The following is a 23492-nucleotide window of genomic DNA, read 5'->3' as shown; positions in this document are numbered from 1 at the left end:
AAGACTGGAGATCTGTGAACAGATATGTAAGAATCCGACCTTGTTATTGCAGAATCAGTGCCAGTGAATGCTTTAAAAGTGTTTATGGTGTCAGAAAGACAAATAATTCTGGGTGAATTCAAAGGAAAGATGAGGTAACTCTAGCCTCCAACCACCTGTTACGTTCTGCATTTAGTGAGCCTCTATCAAGTTTTTATGGCCACCTGTCAGCCAGACAGCCTGCGGTCAGGGTTCAAACTAATAGACCAAACTCTACTTTTAAAACACACACATGTGCACACACACACACACACACACACAATGCTCTGTGATCAGAGCTAAGAGGACATAGGTAACTAAAAAGACCCCCACACTTTTGTTCTATCTTCCCATTCCTCCTGCTCTCTCGTTACAACTTCCCACAACCTCCAGATGTTTCTAAAGACTAGACTGAAAATTAGAGATTGAATGAGGGATGAATCCCAATGTGTAATCCAGACATGGGTAGGAGAGGACACACAAACAACCAAGAAACGCAATCTCATGGTTTTACTTTTCTATATCATGGCATTCTCATAATTTCTCTCCTTCCCCTCCCTCTCCACATTCCCTTTCCTCTGTTTGCTAATGTCTTGTTATCACTTCTGAGTGTATGAGGAGCAGCTTTTTCCAGCTTATATTCAGAGTCTCCTGTAGTTTTTTTTTTTTTTATGTTCCTAAATCAGTCCCCCTGTGTGCTATCCATGCATGGGTCAAGTAGCCCCGGAGTTGGGTAATTGCTGGCACCCTGGGTGCAAGTGATGCCAGCGCTGGTATTTTTAGAGCGGAGAGGAAGATGATGGAGGTGTTGATTGGACTTCCAGGCTGTAAAGCCATTAGTAGCTTGGGACAGCGTGTTACGGCACTGAACCGAGTAATTTTCTATTTTCCTGGAGGAACAAAAGGGGCGAGGTTATGTACAGGTGTGGGAATTGAGTCCAAAGTGAGATTTAAAAAACAAATTATAGAAAATGAATTCATGCGCTTTGATGTTAGTATTTTGGAGACCACATGTGTGACACTTTTAACTCATCCTTGTCCCTGACTTAAGTTTCATGTTTTCATAATAGCCCAATGTGTTGTATACAGTTACACTGTAACTATACCACCATGTGACCTTTGACCTCTGATCCCATGTTGATGCACTGCAGGCTGGGAGGCGGTGGGGGCGGGTCTCCAGCCCGGCCAGGTCATCCTGAAGGTCAACGGCAACAACGTCAACCACAGTGACTACCAAGAGGCCCTGGAGCACTTCACCGCCCAGCACACACACCAGGAGCCTCCCCAAGTGGTGAGGGGACCCATGAAACCAAACAATAACACGCATCTTTTCTTCATCAGAGCAGGTTTTGTCGTGTATTCAGTGAGAGTGTTTTAAAAGAAATACAATCTGACTGAAAAGTAATTTCTCAACAAGCCACATGATCTATACATGGTGTCCAGTGAGTCTTTACAGTCCTTGTTTGTGTTGTTATGGCTTACTCTACCAGTAGGGCGCTCCCTGAGCACCTTATTTATACTACAAAGTAAGTGATGCCATAAACTACCATGATTAGTATCAGTTGTAACTTTTTAAGTAATTTCCCAGACCACTCGACAATGTGGGACAGCTCACTAAATTCACATTTGATGAGCTAACAGATCAGAGAACCTCGGTGACCGAGACATTCCTGCTCTGAGACGGTACGTAAAACAGCATTAGCATTAGCTGGAGCTTGAATTAGCCACAGCAACTTTGTGTCTGAACAGAAAACAACATATTGAAGTCTTCAAGGATTTTGCTGATCCTTGTAACACACTTGCCCTTTTAAATTTCCATCACCGAAGTGGCTTCATTTCATCAGTGTTCTTGGCTTCACGAGTGGATACTTGGCCTAGTGACCTCCAACATAATTTACTGGCTGTCACTTTGTTGCCGCAGGCCACTTGTAGCGAGAGCTGGAAAATGTTCAGCTCAAGATACGACCCCAGAGTGAAAAAGTAGCCCAAAGCAACAAATAAACAACTTTCCTCCTTCCACTGAATTCTCATCCATTGCTGTTGCCAAGAATGTCTGGGTTGAATTTTGTTTAAAAGTAGTTTTTTCAAATAGTCATAACTGGATACTAGTATTTACATACTACATAGCCAACATGCAAACTTCAAAACCCATGTCTTGGCTGTTTGGACATTCCTACAGCAGCAGTCCATGGCTCCAGGCAGTGTTTTTTTCAGTCAGAGTAGGATGTCCTCCTTACTGTATAGAGCACATTGTTTTGTTTTGTTTATGTAGCCTGGCCTACTCTTCTGGCAAATCCCCTTGAACGGGCTCAGCTGAGCAGCCTCATTTTGGACTCCTTCCAGTAAAAGTTTGCTGGTTCACTTAACATCAGTATAAATAACCAGGATGTTGTTGATGTAACTGACTGCACTGCAGCGTTTGGGGCGGTGCAGTCACTCCCGATTGCCTTGTCAGGTGAAAAGTGACCATGTCCGCAGGGCATGTAGAAATACTTGGTTTAAAACAAAGCACATACTTGAACAATGCTAAATTTAACAATTTCCTCCTTCTTTCTCTTCCTCTCTCCCTTTATCTCACCTACACCTCTCACCATATTTCTTTTTCTGCTCAGTTCTTCCTTCTTTCAGTTCCTCATTTTGATTCCAATAATGGGTTTTTGTTTTTTTTGCGCATTACAGAAATACTTACTATGACTGTTCAACCCTATCTCATCTGTTTCCCCCAGTGTCAGTGGGTCTATCGTGCATTTGAGGATGTGGAAGAGCTGCAAAGAGAAAGAGGTGCAGGTGAGAAGGAGGAGAGCCCTTTCAGGCCTTATCCAGTGGAGAATGGCTCTGACCACGAGGAGGAGAACGGCACCAACGGAAAAGGTGAAACACAGTCTTACATCCTCTGAAATTGTCTTTTTTTTATGCTTAAATCTCTATTAAAATAAAGGATCTCTGATTAAGGAGTTTTAAGGAGTGATGCTGAATCATTCAAGAGAGTATCACAATGTATTGTGTGGGGTTTACTAATCCATAGCAGATTTAATTAATAAGTTACTCAGTAGTGTAATGTAAACTGTAGCTGCCTTGTGTGTCTGTAGATTGATTGCAGGCTTTATGTTCTGCCGCTGCCAAAAAACAGTACATCAGAATGTTATGTTCTACCTAAACTGCTATTTTTTATTTTTATTTTCAGATGACTTCTGAATTAGGTCACTGTGGCAATAAAAAGGCTTTAGCAGTAGGTCATTTTGCCCAGGATACGGAAACTCTGCTTGAAAATTACACACGCTACATACAGGCAGTAGTTCCAGCCGTAGGACATCATCTAGTAACACTCTGTGAGAGTGTATATACAATAAGTGACACAGGTACACTTGGCAGATGTGCAGTACACCGTGTGCCTTTACACGTGTCATCACTAAATGGGCTTGTAATGTTATCATTTGTCCCTCCAAAGCTTAGGAGGGTTTCTTATACAAGGTTTTCTTGCATCTTAGATGTGCCAGTAACATTTTAGGCCAGGAAAAATTCATTTCATTTCAAATTTCATTTTTTGCGTTTTTTTCTCTCTGAAATCACAACGTTAAACTTTTGTTGTTTTTTTTCCTTCATTTTGTATATAAATGCTTAACTTAAATACATAGAATGACTTTATATACTGACATGTGACACTTCTGCTCCGCAGACTACCGGCTGGGCAGACTTTCCCTCTCCGATGAGCTGCCTCTGGTCAGTATGACGGTAGACAACGTCCATCTGGAGCACGGCGTAGTCTATGAATACGTCAGCACTGCCGGCATCAAGAGCCACGTCCTGGAGAAGATGGTGGAGCCCAAAGGCTGCTTCAGCCTCACTGCAAAGGTGAGGAAAAGAACTTGAATTTGTGAACATGGCTCGCAACTTTTCAGCCTCCAAAATACCTCATGTATCATAGAAAATCAGAGGTTCGTGGGTCACTGATATTTGTTCAACTTGAACTATTATGACAAAAGGGTTTTTTGGCCTCACGGGTGGTTTCAACTGTTAGTATTGGAAAGCTGAATGTTTAGCTAAAAATGAAACGAAAAACACACTTGCTGCTGCTAGGAATGCTGTTTTTACTCTGATTGTAATCAACTAAATCTTGTTTCTTAACTTGTACTGTAGGGGTGATCCATGCTTACCAATGTTTCTTGTCTCTATAGATCCTGGAGGCATTTTCTGGTGACGACAGCCTCTTTGTTCGTAACTGCAGCCAGCTCATCTCTCAGAGCGACCGAGTAGTTACCATGCCTCAGTACGAGTTCAGACAAATCTGTGACACCAAGCTAGAGAGTATCCGACGGCGTATTAGCAGCTATCAGCAGGTACTAAGACACTTTTCTACTCTCTCTAGAACACATAGAAATCAGACTGGAATCAGATCCATGTGAATTGTTACACACACATAACACACATAACATTTGAAACACAATTTGAAAATGATTTATTCACAAGTGGCTGAATAACTCTGAAATACAAGTCAGGTGACTTAAAATCATCGTTCATACCAAAAAAAGATGTATCGTCTCTCCTCATGTCAGTATATTTCTTACTGGCTCTTATTTTCCAGATGCATTAGCCTCCTCACAGCCATGCTTTTTAATGCTTTTATAACGGCTAAGAGAGGCTCTTTGGTGGGATGGGAAAATAGGTCGAACCCTGTCTGTGTCCTGCTCCCCATCATTTTTCCCCTTTTTCACCCAGTTTGCCCAGGAGCTGAGGAACAAGGCGTGGCCCTCCTTCAGGCAGGCCGGCGTTCGCCCTCACCCACTGGGCTGCATGGACTTTGTTCCCACCAACTGCCACGTTAACTTCATGCAGGTCTCCTATCCCAAGAGCACTACCTCTGCCGGCAGGACTTTCAGCATCCGCTTCGGGCGCAAGAACTCCCTGTTTGGCCTGGATCCCGACCAAGGTAGAGGGGACACGCCTGTATCCAATAAGACTTGAATATTAGTACAATCTCGTATTAGTCACATATGCACTGCTTAAACTAAGCTTCACCGGGATCCGTTTCCTTTATGATAATACAGCTTAACCCACTTAACACCAGCTCAATGATAATTTTGACAAATTGCCCTCCGTGACCATTTCAATCCCGCAGCACAGGGAAGGGAATGTCAACACCAGCTTCCCACAGCAGCCATTGGGTCTCAAAAAGGATTCCCATAGTAAATTAGATGAGTGGTTTGCCATTAAGACTCCATTAGCCCCAGGCCATACTCATGTTATTGACATGAGAAGTGAATGAATGATGTCAGCAAAGATGGTGCCTCAAGGCAGCGTAGGAATGTGTGCCGTTCACTCAATGCTGCTGCTGCTGCAGAGGTCAAAGGGGAGAGAAAAAAAAGAGTGTGTACCCTCGCCAAGGAATCATTTCAATTAGAGGGCAAAATAATAGGAAATACTTTATCCATAGTGACAGAAAGAAGTATCCTGTCTTCTGTCTATATGGCCCAAACTTAATTAATAGTCTTTAGACTTGGCTGCTGAACTCCCCCACCTCTCAGCAAAGATGAAAATGCAACACAGCTGTCTAGACAGCAGACAGTTGGCGTTGCTTGCATTGTTGTTGGGTGCCTCGTCCTCAGCTTTCCTCTCAGCACCAGCTGCAAGTCAGACATCTGCCTCGCAGTTGTACCGACAAGATGTTCAGCTCTGGTGTTTTTCAGTGCGCGCTCTGCAGGCTCAGCCGGCCAGCAGCCATGGAGATGATGTTTTCTCTAGAGACAAGACGCTAGCCTTTAATGTTGCAATCAGAAACAGAAATGGAATTACAAGGCTTATTACCTGAGGTGATACAAACTTTTCTAGCACCATACCCTGTGTTTTAAAGGTATGTGTGGAATGTACATAAATTGCACACGGGCTTCTCTATTTAATCATAATGTGCGCTGTGTACTAATAGTCCCCACCCTGGGTTCATTGCAAGTTGCAACTTAATCTGTCTGCAGTTTTGGGGTGTCTCGGGTTATTGCAGCTTAGTTTGGCATTCAACCCAAGTAAACAGTTTTGCATCCTGCTCTCGCTGTGCATATCAGTTGCATAAGTGCCCTTTAAGAAGTTGTTTTTCATCAAGTCTAAATGGAGAACAGAGAACAAGAGTGTTACTTCATCGGGTTTTGAACATCTGGGGTAGATATGATTGTCAGAGAGTGAAGTCTGTTTCATTTATCCACTGCAAACATGTTGTTTATTCTCACTGTCTCCCCTCTCCTCTCCTGTAGCACAACTGAACCCCATGTCCCACACCCAGCACTGCGTGACCAGCATGGGAGCTCCTTCCTGGAACTGCTCTGGCCTGGAAGGGGACGAGGCGGACAGCAGCGGGGAGGTGACCGTGGATGGAGGCGAGGGGTTGATGGACAGTCGGCGGGGTGGCCATGGGGAAGGCGGGTTGAGCTTCCTGCTCAAACAGGAAGACACAGAGACTCAGGATGCCTACATTTATTTGTATAGCCGCCTGGACGTCGCTGTGAGGGAGATGAGGCAGTATGTTGCTCAGATAGATGTGTAAGTTTTGATCCTCCTTTTATGTTCCACCTTTGAATGGTATTTCCTCGTGGCTATGGCTCTAAGTCTCTTATCTTTACCCCCATGATGACATCTATCAAATGAAAAGTAAAGTGTTTACTCATATCCATTCAGAAAAAGCTCTATGCATCTGGTGCTGTTATCAAATATTGGCTTTCCGCTGGTATTTCTATGTGTGTAGACTATTTTTGTAGCCTTCACAGTGACATTTAGAGATCTCTGCATAAAAAGCGAGGAGCTGTTATCCCCACACCAGCCTCCTGAGGCTGTTCGTCAGCTTCAGTTTGTCTGTCTGCCCTTTGCCTTGTTTAAAGCTGAGGATTTACAAAAGGAACATTCTTCAGGCCCCAAATATTTATGGGCCGGGCCCAGCACAGGAACAGAGAGTGAGGCCAGGATAACATCAAGAGAAAGAGACAAATATTGTGTGCCTGTGCCGAGGAAGGGGTGTGATCGTGGATGAATAGACGTTTATGTTTGATTGATTATTTGAAGGATTTAATTCCAATGTACTTTGTATTTTTAAAGCCATCAATACATTTTGAATTATTTAAAAATTATAAAAAATATACCGCAAAAAATGTATTGTACTAAATGCTGCAAATTGTGTAATAACCCTTCCCTTTTTTTTCCCTTTAGCCTCTTGTCGTCTATCACAGAGCCCACGCAACTCCAAGGGGAGGGTGGGGAGCCTCCGATTTATGAGCCGGGTCAGCCACCCGCTCTGGCCCCCTGTGAGGATGGCTGTGACCAGGACAAGGTGGAGCAAGGCGGTATTAAAAGGGTCTGCTTCAAGGTGAACGAGGAGGACCAGGAAGACTCTGGCCATGACACGATGAGCTACAGGGACTCCTACAGGTAATGGTTAATGGCTGTGCCTCAAAGGAAAATTGTTGATATTAGAATAACCTGGTTATGATTTATCAGGCTTAGAAATCTCCAAACTGAGACCGTAGTAGCTCAAAACCTCTGATGTTTGAATCCATTCAATTTAATAATTTAGAATCATATTGTCATTCTTTCCTCAATAAGCTGCCTGTTATAAAGATCAATTAATTGTAAATGTTCGGAAAAAATGTTAACCTGGTGTAGCAGCATCTTTATAAAACACAAGAAAGGAGACGGGGGACACCCTTGTCCACACCTGGATTTCTAACTGTGGACTATAAAGCATGATCAACATTCAAACTCCCTCTTTACTCTACAAACCCATAATGCTGCTCCCTTTGGAGGCTAAAATTCATTCCAGATGTTGCCATTTTAACCAAGATCGAGGGCTAAAAATGACTTCAAAATGTCTCGGTCAGATCTGGTTATGTCATTTGCTTGTTGTGAGTTCATTCAGATGTTTCTGTGTGTGTGTGTGTGTGTGTGTGTGTGTGTGTGTGTGTGTGTGTGTGTGAGAGAGAGAGAGAGAGAAGAGAGTGTGTGTGTGCACAGTTCACTGGGCAGTGCTCCACTGAGCCCCACCCTCCACCACCCACTAAGATGTAGTTATTGGTTGTTGGTGTGGTGGGCTGGTGTATAATAGAGCCAAATGTTTGGGGCGCGGCCTCCTCACCCACTCTGTCATTAAGGCCCGGCCACGCCATGTGAAACGCGACTACCTCATCGCAATAAAATGTAAAGTAAAATGTAGGCTGTTGTGTGTGTGTGTGCGGCGCACTCACACACTCTGACACACTGTGAGGTGTTTACTCAGGGTTTTGAAGCCCAGTGGGAGAAAAATACTAGCAGCAAAAGGCTGCACGGCAAATGTGTCTGAATAGTGCCACTTGTGAAATTTTGGATGTGATTTGAAGTGCTACTGTGTTTCAGTGGCGGGCGGTGAATCCTTTCTTGAGTCAGGCTGAGAGAATCGGACATTAAAGCCCGAGGTGGTGACAGACCAAAGCAGAGCTCAGCAGTTGGAGGTCACTGGCCGAGTACAGCTTGTCAGGAACATAATGTGAGAACAAGGACAGAAGAGATTGGCTTCCACGCACAGAGAAACACAAGGGGTCAAAGAGAGAAAAACAGAGACCGAGAAAGAGAGCGTGAAGAAATTATAGTTCAATCGGTTTGTTCTAAACTCTGGTACTGGTGTCTGTCATAAATCGCTGGCTCTCAAGTGCGCACCCCTGTGTGTGTGTGTGTGTGTGTGTGGCCCTCTTAAGACCCTTTTTTCTTGTATTCAGATATATGTGTGTCCAGATCCGCCTGAGACAGATTACAGTTCCCTCCTGGCTTCAGAATGCATCTCGAGTGACAACCCGTGATTGATCTTCCTCCGCCGCTTAACATTTCAAGTAGTCCCATTCATCTCTTCTGTTTCCTTAACACTCAAAATCAATCCAATACAGGCTGTCATTTCATTTTGGCTTCCTTAGACAAACCAGCTTGCTCAAGATGTCACTGACCGTATATGAATTTAGAAATGCACCATCCCAGCTTTAACACATCGCACAAGTCAAATTTGTTCACAGTTATTTAACATGTGTTTGTTTTTCGGGAATGTTCCTGAAGCTGTCGCACCGACGTTCAAATTTGTTTCAGCATTTTAACAGATAAGTAGCTCTTTGTGGGACAATATGTCCATCAACACCACACTCAAAATTCAAGTGGTTTTAATCTACATGCTGGCATTTGTAGTATCCTTAATCGAGCGTGATTACTACATATAACACTAGACAGTATGCAAATGGGACATGGCCTCAGAGAGGAGGCTGTTAATGAGTTTTTACTGGGATCCCAATGTGTGCCTTCTCACCTGTATTTAAGGCTGTGAATACATCACCCAGTATACACATGTATTTGAAGTGTGAACTGTGTGTGTGTGTGTGTGTGTGTGTGTGTGTGTGTGTGTGTGTGTGTGTGTGTGTGTGTGTGTGTGTGTGGGGTTTGGGTTTAGGCCAGATCCGCTACTACAAGCAAGATAATTGTCACAGTGGAGCTCACACAATTGGCAGGAGGCTTGTGGCTAAACTTGGAAATCACCTTGTGTGTGTGTGTGTGTGTGTGTGTGTGTGTGTGTATGTCTCTGAATTCAGATGGAAAACACAACTCCCCATGCAGAAGCTGATAGCCAGAAGGGGAATAATACAGGACACATAGGGAGAGAGGGAATTATGTGTATATTAGGCAGCAAATAAAGAGAATCACAACGGGAGGCTTTAAGTATGATTAGAGGGAGTGGATGGAGGAAAAGAGTACAAAGACAAAAACTTTTACTAGATTTACTTGTGCGAACGCACACATTAGTGTGAGTGTAACACGGTGCGTTTGTGTGGGCGTGTGTGAACGAAAGCCAGCAGAGAATTCAAGCCAAACTACTAAAAGACGGTTATATTAACTCTCTCCCAATAATTGTAGCGGCTCTGAGGTAGCCAGCCAACCCCCCCCCCCCCCCCTTACCACCACAAACACACACTCACACACACACACACACATTAGGGACCACAGAATAACCCGGCAGGTGATATCCACCCCCTGCTCCCCCGCTTTGTCATCCAGCCAAGTCTGGAAATGGCAGAGGAAGACAAAGCCAGTGTTGTCGTTTTGTAGCTCGTAGTTGCTCGTAGGCCATTTGTCATGGTAATTCAGCTTGTGAATCATTCAGAGCTCCTCTGAGGGGACTGCAATCGTGCTCACTTGAAGCCATGTATAATTTGAGCCACATAAATCTTCCACACGCTCCCGGTAATCATGTTGAATCACGTAGACGTATGACTATAAATACCAGCCTATGTCATTTAACAAAACGGTCTTAGGCAGGTTGAAGTTCTCCGCACACACCAGTGTGAAGGAATACACTGACAACTGAGCTCCAACACCCTGGCAGCACTGAATGAAGAATGTGTGTATATAAAAGTGTTTAAGTCTAATGTACACTTTTATTATCAGTCAGATGTTTGGGACTTAACTGCAGCAACAGTTTGCTGAATGCTTCTCTTTGTAAACCAGCGGCGGTTGTTGCTGTGAGAAACATTTAATTACCTTTGGTCTCACATACTGTAAATCAGAAAAGGCATTTACAATCAGAAGGATTATTTGGCAGCATAATTACAAGACGCAGCTTTCCAAATCCTCTCTGTGGTTTAAGAACGGAATGAACCCTTTGCTTGATAATGCATTTTAACTGTGTGCATTTGTGTGTGTGTGTGTGTGTATGTGTGTGTATTATTACAGCGAATGCAACAGCAACAGAGATTCAGTCCTGTCCTACACCAGTGTGCGAAGTAACAGCTCTTACCTGGGGAGTGACGAGATGGGATCAGGTAAAGGAGAGAAAGGAAATGCAGCGTTTCTGTCCATTTGTAAATATGGCTTTTTATGCAGAACTGTACATTTTTGATTGGATTTCAATTGATTCACCAGAAAAATGCATTGCACTGTCCAAACAGACGACACCGCGAAGTGGATTCAACATAAGCTAGGCTGAAGCAAATACATGCGTCCTTGTGTCAAACAAGGACAAGAAATAATGGAGATTCACATTATAACTGATCAGTATTTGTCGACTTGTGACTCCTCTTTAGTTTGTCATAATGTTTATCATATGTCATGCTTTCAGAGCAGAGAAATATTTCTTGGAGATGACTGTGGTCAGATATTTTAGACACAACATTTCATAACCCCTGCAGCCACATTTTTGTGCCGTGAGCCAACTATGTGTCCACTGCTGTTTATCACTATGTTTTTTTTTTTTATCAGCGTTAACTCTTAAAATGCTGACGTCCAAATGTGTGGTTTCTTTCTTTCTTTCTTTTTTTTCTTTTTTTTTTGGGGCTGCTAGGGGATGAGCTGCCGTGTGACATGAGGATTCCCTCGGACAAACAGGACAAGCTGCATGGCTGCCTGGAGCACCTTTTCAACCAGGTCAGTTCCGGGGTTCAGTTTAGAGTGCTTAGTGGATTTATTTTAGGAAGTTTTGTGCGGTAGAATCCTAGACCGTCCCCAACTGTTTCCCCTAACCCCTAATTTTAACAAAACATCACAGTAATCTTTGTCTGAGTTCAGCTCAATATCTGTGAACTGACGTGGTTTCAATCACATACTAATACTAATTATGCAATTTACCGCTATTCCACCTACATGAAACTACTTTATAACTGCAATGAGCAGAAAATATAAATTCAATTGAACTGTTTATCAGCATCATGAACCTACTGAAACAGGCTGTTTTATTTGTCCACAAGGAGGCGCTCAAGGGTCATTTAGAGGCCCTAATGCTAACAATCTTTATTCCAAAACTACACCTAACTGAGATTCCCTAACTTTTAAATCAGATTTAAAACTGAAAGACAGTGAAACAAGAATACACACACACACACACACACGTATCAGCCTTAAACCCCCACCATCTCAGCCAAACCTTTTGGAACAGACGATGGTGATAGTAATCAGTCAACATCTGGGCTGCGTTACCTCGTGGAGCTCTCTGTCCTCTGGTCAGGATCCTGGTTTTCTCTCTCATCTTTCACTTGATCTCCTTCCTTTCTCTCCTTACGCCCCTCTTTCTCTCTTTTTGCTCACACACACAGATTCGCACTGATATATGGAATGGACCTAGTTAAAAACCATCCATCCACCTTTTCATCTCCTCACACCAGCATTTGAAGTCCTTTGACTCCTCCGTGGGGTGCGCTCACTTTGGCTGCTGTAGTTCTTTCCACATGTAAACAGCAGCTCGGGGGGTGGGGGGGGCTGCAAACACAAGCCTTGTTGTTGTTAATGCTGAAAGACCTTTGCCAGAAGCTATCGCAGAGTTGTGAGCGTGTGTGTGTGTGTATTTGAATGACACAGAAAGAAAGGAGGTAGTAGGAAGAATAAAGGAAGAAAGATGTGTAGAATAAGGACGAAGGACAGAGAGGACAGAGCCTGATTGATTGCCTTACAGTCTGTCTTTATTTCTGCACACAGGTTGACTCCATCAACAGCCTTCTCAAAGGACCTGTCATGGCCAAGGCCTGTGAGGAGACCAAGCACTTCTACTCTGACCACAGCCAACCAGGTACATATTGATATCTGTGTGTGCGCATGCATGTGTGTGTTTATGGCTTAAAAGGTGAGAGGGTGTGTCATCATGCCACTATTAATACAACTGTTACACAACAGATACACACACTCTCACATTCCTGGGTTTTATGTGAACAGAGTTCCGCCAAACAGAAGACTGGACGGTTCGTTGCCGTTACATTATCCACAAGAACATCCAGGAGGACCCTTGGAACCTGCCCAACTCTATCAAAACCCTGGTGGAGAGCCTGCAGAGATTTGTGGATGGTAAGTGGAAAACACACACACACACACACACACATGCACACATGTACATGTGGTCGTATACAATTACAATTACATTCCTTCTTTTCCTTCTTTCTCTGCAGATGGAAAGAACCAGCTTCTCCTGGCTCTGCTTAAGTGCACAGGTAGAGTAACATGTCAGTGTTCAATAGAAACCTGTTCATCATCAGAGCAAGGTGGCGGCGAATAATCAAACCAAATAAAGCCCACTTCTTATTTTCCATGAAAGAACCAGAGGAGTTGTCAAGACTTTGCAGTCACTGAGAGGAGTTCAGTGTCAAGCAGCAGGAAAGGCCTCATAACTGGAGTATTTTAAATGATTCCAACAGTTTAGAGGTCTTTGCAAATGAGATCATCCATCATGGGAAAATACAGCCCGTTCTACATCAGGACATCTGCAGGTCCTTAAAACATCTTCAAAGATGATTAAATTATAACAAAAATATTTGTTTAAAATGTCAAGAACACTTTTTTTTTTTTTTTTAACATTCAATGAGGTCATATTTTGATGGCAATGCATGTCCACTATTAATAACGAACACTAATAACTAATACAAAATCCCTATACCAAGTGTGTCACATCTGCTGTATTACAGAAGATAAAGCAGATGTTTACATTTATTTAGTTGCCAGTATATATTTTGCACATCAGACCGTATCCATGGTGAGGCCAGTTGTTCTGTATGTTTGTACAGGAATGAGGGCTGGTGTCAGACCACATGATGCTCTAGTCACTTTGAACTGTGCACAGTGACATATGGTGCTAGTTAATGGGAGATATCCTCTCAGGGGATGCAGGCTAATAGAATAAAGTGTGTGTGTTGGAACAACTCCAGGACACGTGTAATGAGGAAGGTTGCAGTGAAAGGTTGGGATGCCTGACCCTCTTCTGCCTACTGACATTCCCCATAATCTCCCCCTCTGTACCCCCTGAACTCTCTCCATCACTGTCTGACATCAACATCTCCCCCCCCCCCCCCAACACCAGACACGTCTCTGCAGTTGCGGCGGGATGTGATCTTCTGCCAGGCAGCGGCGGGCGCCCTGTGCACGCTGGCGGAGCAGCTGTTGGCAGCGTTGCGGTCGCGGTTCAACAACGCTGGAGAGTACCAGGAGGACGGCAAAGAGACCAGCCGCAAGTGGCTGGAGCAAATATCTGTCATTGGCGTGCTGCTGCACTTCCAGTCCACGCTCGCGCCACACCTGGTGAGGACAGATTTTCTGTTGTCGTTTGTCAAGGAGGGCAAACCAACGGGTTTTCTAATGCAGCCACACTTTGTGATGCAGCTTCATACATTGGATGTTTAGTGAAAGTCTTATTTGATGCAAACATCAGCAAGCATCATCCACTTGTTCTTCTGGGTCTTCAGGGCTTTCTAGCCATGCAGCTGTCTTCCAGCTATCAAAACTCTCTTGCTGGTGCGACCTCTGAGCTTTCTTTCTCTCTTCCGGCAGAAAGAGGAGCGCACCATGCTGGAAGACACCAAGGCGGCCCTGCTGGACTTGGACAAAGTCACTGTGTTCTTCAGGCAACTGGAGGATGAGTGTCTAGTCGCAAGTAAGTGACTCTATCAACAAAGACTGACTTGGTCCATTCAAACCACACTGCTGCTAATGAGCAGCTGTATGGTTTGACAAAACTCTGAATAAAGTTCCCTTATGTGGATGTATGGTAGCTATTGAGGGTGAAATTGCCGTTTTGCCGCCGCAGATTTCATTTTCTTTTCAGTAGAGAGGGACTGAATAGGGAGCTAAAACAACATTATAATGGCTCCATAAATCATCTTAAACAATGGCAGAGCATTCAGTCTCTTAAAGTCCTTGTATTAAAGGCTGTGAGGGGCTCTGAGACTCATGAAATACTACCACACATATGGTGGAAGCACCCATAGATATACAGTATGTTTAGGTACTCATACACATATGTAATATTCTAGCACCAAACGCAGCATGTGCGGTAATAGAGAAATATTATTTTGGAGCACGAAAATGGCACATTTATTTTGTGGTTTGAATGCGTCCCGCCAAACCGCTGAAGGTCACATTTATTTCAGAGTAAGCATTGGAATACAATAGCGTACTGCAGTAGTTTCAACTGAGGATGCACCCAGGTTGTTCGTAGTAAGGCGTTGTGAGCGTCTTGACATGACTGTATATAAAGTTTAAGAACTGGGCACATTTGTGCCTTTAATAACCTCAGTATCTTCACTCACTGAATGTGCTTCTGGCTACCAGAAGCCTTAAAGCCAGCAGATACAAAGGACGGCTGCATCCTGAATCAGGTCTCTTTTCAGCTGCCTCAATATGGCCAGCAGAGATTGCCGCTCAAAGGAAAAGCAGAACATGCACTTCCCATTTTTGGAGGCAAAGCTATGGAAGAAGCAGGGATTTGCTATTATAGGTTTACGCTCAGCAGCGAAAAAGTGTGCCGTGTACACATGCATATATTGTGCACGGACATGCAAAGCAATGCACATATTGACTTGGTAATTCACACAGCACTTATTCATTATGTATTATTACGACAGAGGAATATATGCGAGTGTGCAGACCCAATCACTCTGATGTTCTTAACCAAACTGCCTTGCTGAAATTGCATTTTATGCTCTGACTGCTGCAGTGCAGGCAGGTGGTTTGTGGCGGCAGCAACCATTCAACAGTATTGATCTGCTAATAGCATCTTTGGCAAGCTGGGAGCCATACAGTAGTTAGGGTGGAGTCATAGAGCCATGGAAGCACCACAGAGTCTGAGGCCTCTGAGTGCAGCCTGAAGCATCACAGCCAATTCCATAGGATTGTGGCTTGATAGGTTCTCTTTGAAAGAGCGCTGACCCTAGAGGTGACTCAGTAAAGGTCATCTTTTCCATTTTCTGAGGAACTGCTCATGTTCCACAGTCAGAAAATGTCAGAGATCTGCACCTTCACCTTCAGACTTATAGATTATTACTAGCCATGTATTGTTTGTAGAATTAGAAAAGGTTACTGCTCTGCTTACAAGTGACACACGTTATTTTAAACTACAATTATTTTAGGTGCAGAAAGATATTTAAAATGAAAGAGAGTCCATTGCTGTTCACTCTGGCAGTGCCAAAGCTAAACTGAAGCCACGCTGGAGACACAGCGAGTTGTCCACATTCAGTCGTGGCAGGATGGAGTTTCCTATGCGCCTGCAGTGAATGTGGTTTTATGAACTCATGTTTGGAAAAAAATTCTAATTATTTGAAATGATTTATGATGCTCACTAATGCAGCAGTATGTCTGAGCTGTTTTTAATGGCATTTGGAAACCTGGAGTATGACAGAGCTTCTGACTGGCAAATATATCCCAGGGTGCAGAAGTTGTACACACACACAAACACACACACACACACACACACACGTGTCCTTTTTCTGTTCACTGTGAAACTTCACCATTAATTCACTATTATTTACGCTATTGTTAATGTTGAATTTTCTATATGTGACATGGTTTGAAAACCCAAACAAACACAGTTCAGTGTGTAGACGAGCCATAACAAAATATCTGATCCTCACATTTTCATTTGTTGAGTGCCAAAAGTATAATGGTGCAGTCTTGTTAACATCTCCCCCGTCTATGTGTGTGTGTGTGTGTGTGTGTATTGCAGACACACCAGTGTGTTACCAGGTGGACGGCAGCCGACAGGCCCTGAGGGTCACCCTGTATCTGGACAGCTGTCACTTCAGTGAGCTGCCCAGTCGCCTGCAAAATGGAGGCAGCCTCAAGCTCCACACCGTCCTCTTCACAAGGGGTAAGACTGGGACAGAACTGAGCTGGAGAAGCTGTGAAAACTGGAAGTCCAGTGTGGAGACGGGCATAGCATAACACAAGAGTGGCAATAGTTAGTTAGTTACAATAGAGTTCCAAAGCAATTGTTTTATACAGATTTTTAGTTTAAGCAAGAACTTAAAACGATGGTTTAAGTTAGACATTATCCGATAAACAGGATTCTTAGCATTTTGTGCCAGCTGTTGCTGCTTGACGTTACTCAAATGCACATCACACTGTTAGAGTCAATGGAGACAAATTCAGGGAGGGTTGTATTGAACGCAGGGGACATGAAAATCACTCACATGCACTATACATTGAATTTAAAAACACTCTCAGTGCATTTGGGTCTCTTAGCCTCTCGTACACATTCCCTGATAGCTTTACATGCCTTTATTAAGTTTCCGGTAGATCTGAGCCTTTCATTGGCCATTTAAAACAACCCGCCTTTGCTGCCATGCTCCTTTTAGTTCTCCATCAGTTTCAGCTGGCCTCGTATGAACTGATGGCATTATGCATCACGCCTGTCTGCCAAATTGCCATTAATTTTCCATAGACAAGTGCCAGTTGGAACACTAACCCAATGAGAAAGCTGATATTGTTCCCATGTACTTCAGTGTGCAACAGAGTGCTGCTACACATCTTCAGAGCCATTCAGCAGTGTAGACCTGTGGATGTATGAACATTGCCACCTACTGGAAAATAGTCTTTATTGCAGCTTTGGGGGGAAGTATGGGACACCTTATGATATTGCAGATGCTGAAGTTTGTGTGAGTGTGTGGCTATATGTGTGAGAGCCACGTGTCCCCAAAAACAAAACAAAAAATCCAATAAAGTAAGGAGATTTTGGGCAATCCTGACTTTTTACATTCAAATGATGTTCACGTTAGTGTCAGGGATGATGAGGATGAGGTTTAAAGGGACGGGAAAGAAAGTTTGAGGATGCATGAAAATATGGGATCATATAAATGTGTGCCCATGCATGCTGATCTCAATGCCTCCTTCCTGTTGTATCCAGCGCTGGAGCGTCCAGAGGGAGCGTCCCAGCAGGAGTACGCAGCCATGGAGGAGTTCCAGCAGCGCACCAACGCTGTCTCACTAGAGAAGGTCAAGGCCTACTACCGCAGACTCAGGTACGCTATGCTACACTGCATCACAGCCCTCCAGTGGCTTACTCACTAGCACTCAGGATATATTTCACCTTAAAGGGAGAGTTCGCCCTGTGGTGTTGCATAAGCAGAAACCACGCTTCGATTGCTGTTTCACTTTTCTTTGAACTGTTTTCAAGGTCTAGAATTTTTCAAGGTGAGAACTGTATCATTTATCTAGACCTGTGCCTGACAAAGTCCCGCATCGACCAACGGGATTTTGCCAAATGACTCCTTCAGATCTACCGTTTCTCAAACATCAGCATGTTTGCATCAGCATGCTTGAGTTACGCTTTTGCCAACATGCTCGACTGATTTATTCAACCACCTTTGATATGAGTTTGGTTAACAGGTCGAAATACATTGTACAGGATAAGATGTTTAAAAAGAAATAAATAGATAAAAAGTGTTTTCAATTTATAAAGTTTTACAGAGTTGCATATATGAATGTGTGTATTTATTTCCATTCTTTTCTACTTTCATTATTGTTTATTAATATATTCATGTCTTTCTAATAGCCTGTCAGTATGGTCATGACTTCTGATATGTGCACGTCTAAATCCCACGAAATGCCTCACGCAACATCAATAAATGATTAAATATGTACCATAGCAGATGCATATTCTATAAAGTGAAGCACTCTGGATGCTGGATGACTCAGCTCTCGCGCAAAGTGACTCAGAGGAGAAAAATCTGTAGATTTCCAAACAAGATGGAGAGTTTTTCGAACTGAAATAGATACGCTTTTGTCCTAACAGGGCTTTCTATTTGGAGAAGTCCAATCTCCCTACAGACTCGAACACCACAGCCATGAAGATAGACCAGGTAAATATACACTTATTCTGACATGTTTCCTATTTTGCTGCTTTTGCTGCGGACAGTACAGTCTATATGGTCTTTTATCACGTAACTTATATCCTGTTCTTGTAACATGAGTCATTTTTTTTATATAATGTTGTGACTGAATATAAATGCAAGCACAGATACTGGGCCTTGAAGTTAGAGACCTTCAACCAAGCATTTCAAAAGTAAGATGAACTGGTGTCCTGTTCCCTCCGCTGGAAATCCCCACTAGCTCCTCAAGACTACCCCATTAACTCCAACTAACCTCGACGCTCGACACATTGTGAACTGCTTCCATTTGAACCTCAGCGATGATTAGATTAGAAAGAAAGTTCTAGTGTCCCAAACTGACTGTAGCTGAAATAGATTCCAGTGAATAAAGCTAAGTAGAATATACAGTAGTTTCAATATAGAAAGCTTTATTCTCAGGTTTTCATCAAGACTGCAAAGAGTTAAACCTCTTTGTGTTATTTTTGATGGTTTTCTGCTGGTGCGCCATCTTAACAAGGCAGTTACTCTACTTAATCTAGTACTGAGTATTAGAAATATACCAAGTGGTGCGAGATCGTGAAACGTGTCTAATACAAATCGACTTTTTCACAATTTCCATCTTATATTTCTCAAATTTAATTGATATTACTGTTTTATTTTGGGCTGCTTATGTCCTTATACTGTCACTCGTCTTGACAGCATTGACAGAACTGAAGAAATTATAAATTATACATTTTAACACTCCGTAGTAGTCTAAGTGACTTGTTAAGATGGCCGCGTCCGTGATATTGTATTGTGTCATTTAGCCAGCAGTCCATTTAACCGCTGGCCCTCTCCGACCTTCACTGTCTCCCCCTCACAGCTGCTGCGACCCCTCAACACGCTGGACGACCTCTGTCGGCTAATGCAGTCCTACGTCAACGTGCGCCCGAGCGCCCAAGGCCACCCGTCAGGTGTCAGCGTGCTGAGTGTGTCCTCCGAGCTGTGTAACCGCCTGGGAGCCTGCCACATCACCATGTGTGGCACCGGCATGCAGAGGTCAGCCTGGCGCCACGCCACATTATTATACTGCTCGTGTAGTACCACTAGACTGTCAGCTGGAATAAAGATTAACACGGCGAATGACATGCACCACTGAACCTCGAAAGTGCAGCCTCGCCTCACTGTCTGAATTCGCTTCTACGTCAAGGTGTCCTGGCAGGCGCACGTATGGATAACCCCGTTAGTGTGTTTGTTAGAGAGGCACACGCGGCGCTGACCTTTTGCCCTTTTTGTTCTCTGCAGATGTACCTTAAATGTGACGCTGGAGCAGGCAATGATCTTAGCCAGGAACCACGGCCTCATGCCGCGCTGCATCATGCAGACCATGGATATAATGCGCAAACAGGTAAACCTCAGGGGCAGCTGATCTCAGACTGAGGTCCCGTAGAGATCCCTCAGGAGGCTGTAGGGCCTCCCTGCTGAGGTGTACTTTCTTTGCACTTTGCACACAGAAATCATTTTAGTAAGAACTGGGCAAAAATAAGTGCACAAAGTGATATTGATGTATGTCACAATATAAAAAAGGGATACAGAAATCACATAAATACTATTTTCCACTTTAATACATGACATCAGACAAAACTCCAGACACAGCAACGTTTTTGTTTGTTTTTAAATACAATGTGCTATTATTATTATTATTATTAAAGCACTAAAATTTGTAAATGATAATGATAACACGGTATGATCATATTGTCACGGTACCATTTTTCTGAAAGTCAATAAATAGTAATAATTATATTACCATTATGATAATACTTGAATTAGAGTGCATATACAGCAAGAGTAACTATTGTGATCGTACATTTCTCTCACCTCAACAACAAAATCTAACTTCCTGGAGGCCTTTGGCAAAATCATATCAAACAATAACGAAAATACATCAAATCCTTTGTAGGTTTTTGGATGACCCAGCCGTTCAGGGAATTTGAGCTCACTGCAATATGGTCATTGTGGAGCTCATAGCACATGTTTTCTCTTCTACCAGGGGGCAAGAGTTGAGCTCTCTGCTAAAAATCTCAAAGTAATGGACCAGATGCCTCCTTCATTCCCAAGGTACTGCACAAAACCACTTCCAGGCACCTCTTCCCATGCCATCAATACATTCAACCATTTATGGTCTTGGACAAGCTGGAGTCCCCTCATTTGCATTTGTGTCTGTCTCAACAGGCTCTTCAAGCTGTGTTTGCCACCGTCAGATGGAGAACTCTAAGGAAACCGCCGCTTCAGAGAAAGGGTCAGTGTGGAAGAGGACGATATGATGAGGGATGACAGAAACAAAAGAGTGCGAGTCTCACCACTCCCCCCCACCCCACCCCACCCCACTGCCCTAGTTACACAGGGATCATTCCACCATGGATACCACTAGAGTCTTCGGTGCAACATAGGGCCTAAACAAGACCCTACAAATGACTAATGCCAATTACCAGGGAGCACCTACTGTGAGACTGATGCAGCCTGAAGCTCAAGACGAATCCTCTACTGTTATGCTGGGGAGCCACCCAGATAGAAGTACTATCGCTTTGGCTGGATGAATGACTTGGTGCAAAAACACAAGTGAAAGGGAGCTGCCAGTTTGAGACGACCTCCACGGTGATTGCGCTCATAACCAAGCTCTTATTATTAACTGGATTAACCAAACTACCTGTAGCCGACTGTCACCCTAAATGCAGATGTTATCCGTTTTTTTTTGCCTTGGACTGCAACTCCAGAGAGCTGTCTCTTTCTCTGTCTGGGCTGGTGCTCCCCCAAGTGCTCAGTGTTCGGACCCACGAGGGAAGCAGAACACTTGAATACCCCGGTATTCGTGTGTGTGTGTGTGTGTGTGTTAGCTGGCTGAATAGATGAAGAAAGTCAGAAAAGAGAGGTGGAAGTAGGGATTGAGGGACAGATGAAAAGACGGATGATGGGGGGGGGGGGGGGCGGGCGGGGTGCGGCTGTTCTTTCTTCAGCCCGTTGCATGTGGTTACTGTGCAATTACTGTAGGTTTAGTGTGAGTACTGTATTACTGCACTATATGAAGGATAGTTATTTATTGTGTCGTCCGGAAGGAGCATTTTTATCCCTCACTTATACTATATCAGGTATTAAAGAATCTAAAAACATTCCAGCCTACGTAGTGAACAGTATTTAAAGGACCAGTGGCATGCCATTCTTTTTAGACGTAACTGCTTGTGTATTTTATTTATACGTATGGTCTTTTATCACGTCAGGAAGTGTTACATTGATCTTCAGGGAGAGCAGCGGAGGGAAGATGAACAGAAGCTAGCTAATAAGAATGGAGACAAAGGAAGCTGAAGCAAACTATACACGGCTGCTAGTCAGTTAGCAGCCAAGTCAACAGGTTGGGATATTGAATCATTGTTAAATTATTAATATATTAATTCAAATGTGCTAGTTGAAGGAATGCCTTCCGTTAACTACGACATTATTTAGATTTTTAAATTGGTTTTTACATCGCCTTGGGACTATTGTATTTACTGGAGGTATTAAAATAAGCACAATGACTCAAGTTGCAGTGTTAAAAACTGTACTGTAAGCAGTTTGTGGGGGACGTAAACAAAGGGATCATTTCAGGACTGAAACACAGTGACTTTATTTTGCCGAGGGGTTTCTCATTTCTTGTACATACAAACTGTAACCATGTCAGAGAAAAAGGTAGGACGTGTCTTCAAGCAGCAAAGTAATGCTATAAATTAAATTGGATTATTTTTATGGAGATAATATAGTATATGAAACGTTTTGTATTCACGATCTTTGCTGACTGTAACCTCACTGACAACCTCGTTGTGTTTGACTGTTAAAAAGGTTCGACATGCATTTCAAGTAATCTGTCTCGACGCGCTGCATTCACAAGGCAGATCACTGAGTCTTTAGTTTAGTTTACTGAGTTTTATTTATTTAGAAGCCGCCTGGTTCCAAGTGAGTACGTTGAAATCGTCTCCCAGCACTAGTGTAGCCACTGTAAATCCACATCCCTCTGTTGGCATATAAGACTCAGTGAATATTTGCATTATTGTAACTTTCCCTTATCAAATTTGCTCTCAATCTGAGCAGTGTACGTTGCATAAACTCAAGAATGCAGCATTAGTTATTAGCCACGGCCTCATTTGAAGTGTGTGTGTGTGTGCGTGTGTGTGTGTGTGTGTTACCTGTTCAAATTAGCAGTGACTGCAGCATGTCGGTGCAGCCGGACAAACAAATGTGTCACTGATCACGCGTTTATTGACATTATTCTAATGTTCTGTATATACTTTATTTGCAATGTTATGTTGCTTGAAAATAACTGTACAAAGGATCTTTGGTTGAATCTTTCTAAAATGATCATTGTAAATGCAATCTTAACAAGCTAGTAAATAAAATGTTCACACAAGCACGACTGTGTTCTTCACTGAGGGAAGCGGCGACCCAACAGAAGACATGATGTCCAATGTAACAATGCCAACAGTTGTGTCCCTCTGGTTGGGACTTTTACTACCGTTTATCTTTTAATTCCCCTGCTTTGCAAAGTGTCCCAGCCTTGTTTATGTTGCCTTTTCGTCTGCTGTCTTTTACTGTACTTTCAGTACAGAGTCACAGCACACCTGCCACAATACTGCCAGTCACCATGCAGTCCTTATCTTTCACACCAGTTTGCTGCACATTGATCTGCATTGTTTTGCTGAATGAGGGCTGAGATGTTCCATTTCTTTTCTTTTCTTTTATGGGTTCTTCCTGATGACAGATACTTTCACATTTGTTTTTTTTGTTTTTGTTGTTTTTCTCTGGCCAGGACTGCATGTGTCCCAATTAGAGGCGGCAAAAGCTTTGACTCATGGTTGGACATGGGGGTTGAGG

The 23492-nt window shown here is 43.3% G+C and overlaps 1 protein-coding gene across 2 annotated transcripts in view; it reads left to right on the top strand.

Annotated features, from left to right (window-relative positions):
- The window catches only part of prex1 (phosphatidylinositol-3,4,5-trisphosphate-dependent Rac exchange factor 1), a 77053-nt gene extending 55501 nt beyond the window's left edge, over positions 1–21552 (top strand). The window contains exons 20-41 of one of the 2 annotated variants that reach the window (XM_070909962.1): positions 1170–1309; positions 2745–2889; positions 3695–3870; positions 4194–4355; positions 4735–4945; positions 6258–6543; positions 7204–7422; positions 10732–10820; positions 11339–11421; positions 12466–12556; positions 12700–12828; positions 12930–12971; positions 13835–14052; positions 14302–14404; positions 16472–16615; positions 17651–17765; positions 18539–18605; positions 18764–18808; positions 19477–19652; positions 19899–20001; positions 20644–20711; positions 20826–21552. In XM_070909962.1, coding sequence (XP_070766063.1) covers positions 1170–1309; positions 2745–2889; positions 3695–3870; positions 4194–4355; positions 4735–4945; positions 6258–6543; positions 7204–7422; positions 10732–10820; positions 11339–11421; positions 12466–12556; positions 12700–12828; positions 12930–12971; positions 13835–14052; positions 14302–14404; positions 16472–16615; positions 17651–17765; positions 18539–18605; positions 18764–18808; positions 19477–19652; positions 19899–20001; positions 20644–20711; positions 20826–20868 — 2855 coding nt within the window. In that variant the 3' untranslated portion in view covers positions 20869–21552. The remainder of the gene's footprint in view (positions 1–1169; positions 1310–2744; positions 2890–3694; positions 3871–4193; positions 4356–4734; positions 4946–6257; positions 6544–7203; positions 7423–10731; positions 10821–11338; positions 11422–12465; positions 12557–12699; positions 12829–12929; positions 12972–13834; positions 14053–14301; positions 14405–16471; positions 16616–17650; positions 17766–18538; positions 18606–18763; positions 18809–19476; positions 19653–19898; positions 20002–20643; positions 20712–20825) is intronic. The other variant, XM_070909963.1, reaches the window with a different exon arrangement.
- The last annotated feature ends 1940 nt before the right edge of the window (positions 21553–23492 follow it).

This window comes from Enoplosus armatus, chromosome 8, assembly GCF_043641665.1.
Source record: "Enoplosus armatus isolate fEnoArm2 chromosome 8, fEnoArm2.hap1, whole genome shotgun sequence".
Classification (NCBI taxonomy): Eukaryota; Metazoa; Chordata; class Actinopteri; order Centrarchiformes; family Enoplosidae; genus Enoplosus; species Enoplosus armatus.
The sequence above is the reverse complement of the archived record's forward strand: the minus strand, read 5'-3'. Positions and strand labels throughout refer to the sequence as shown.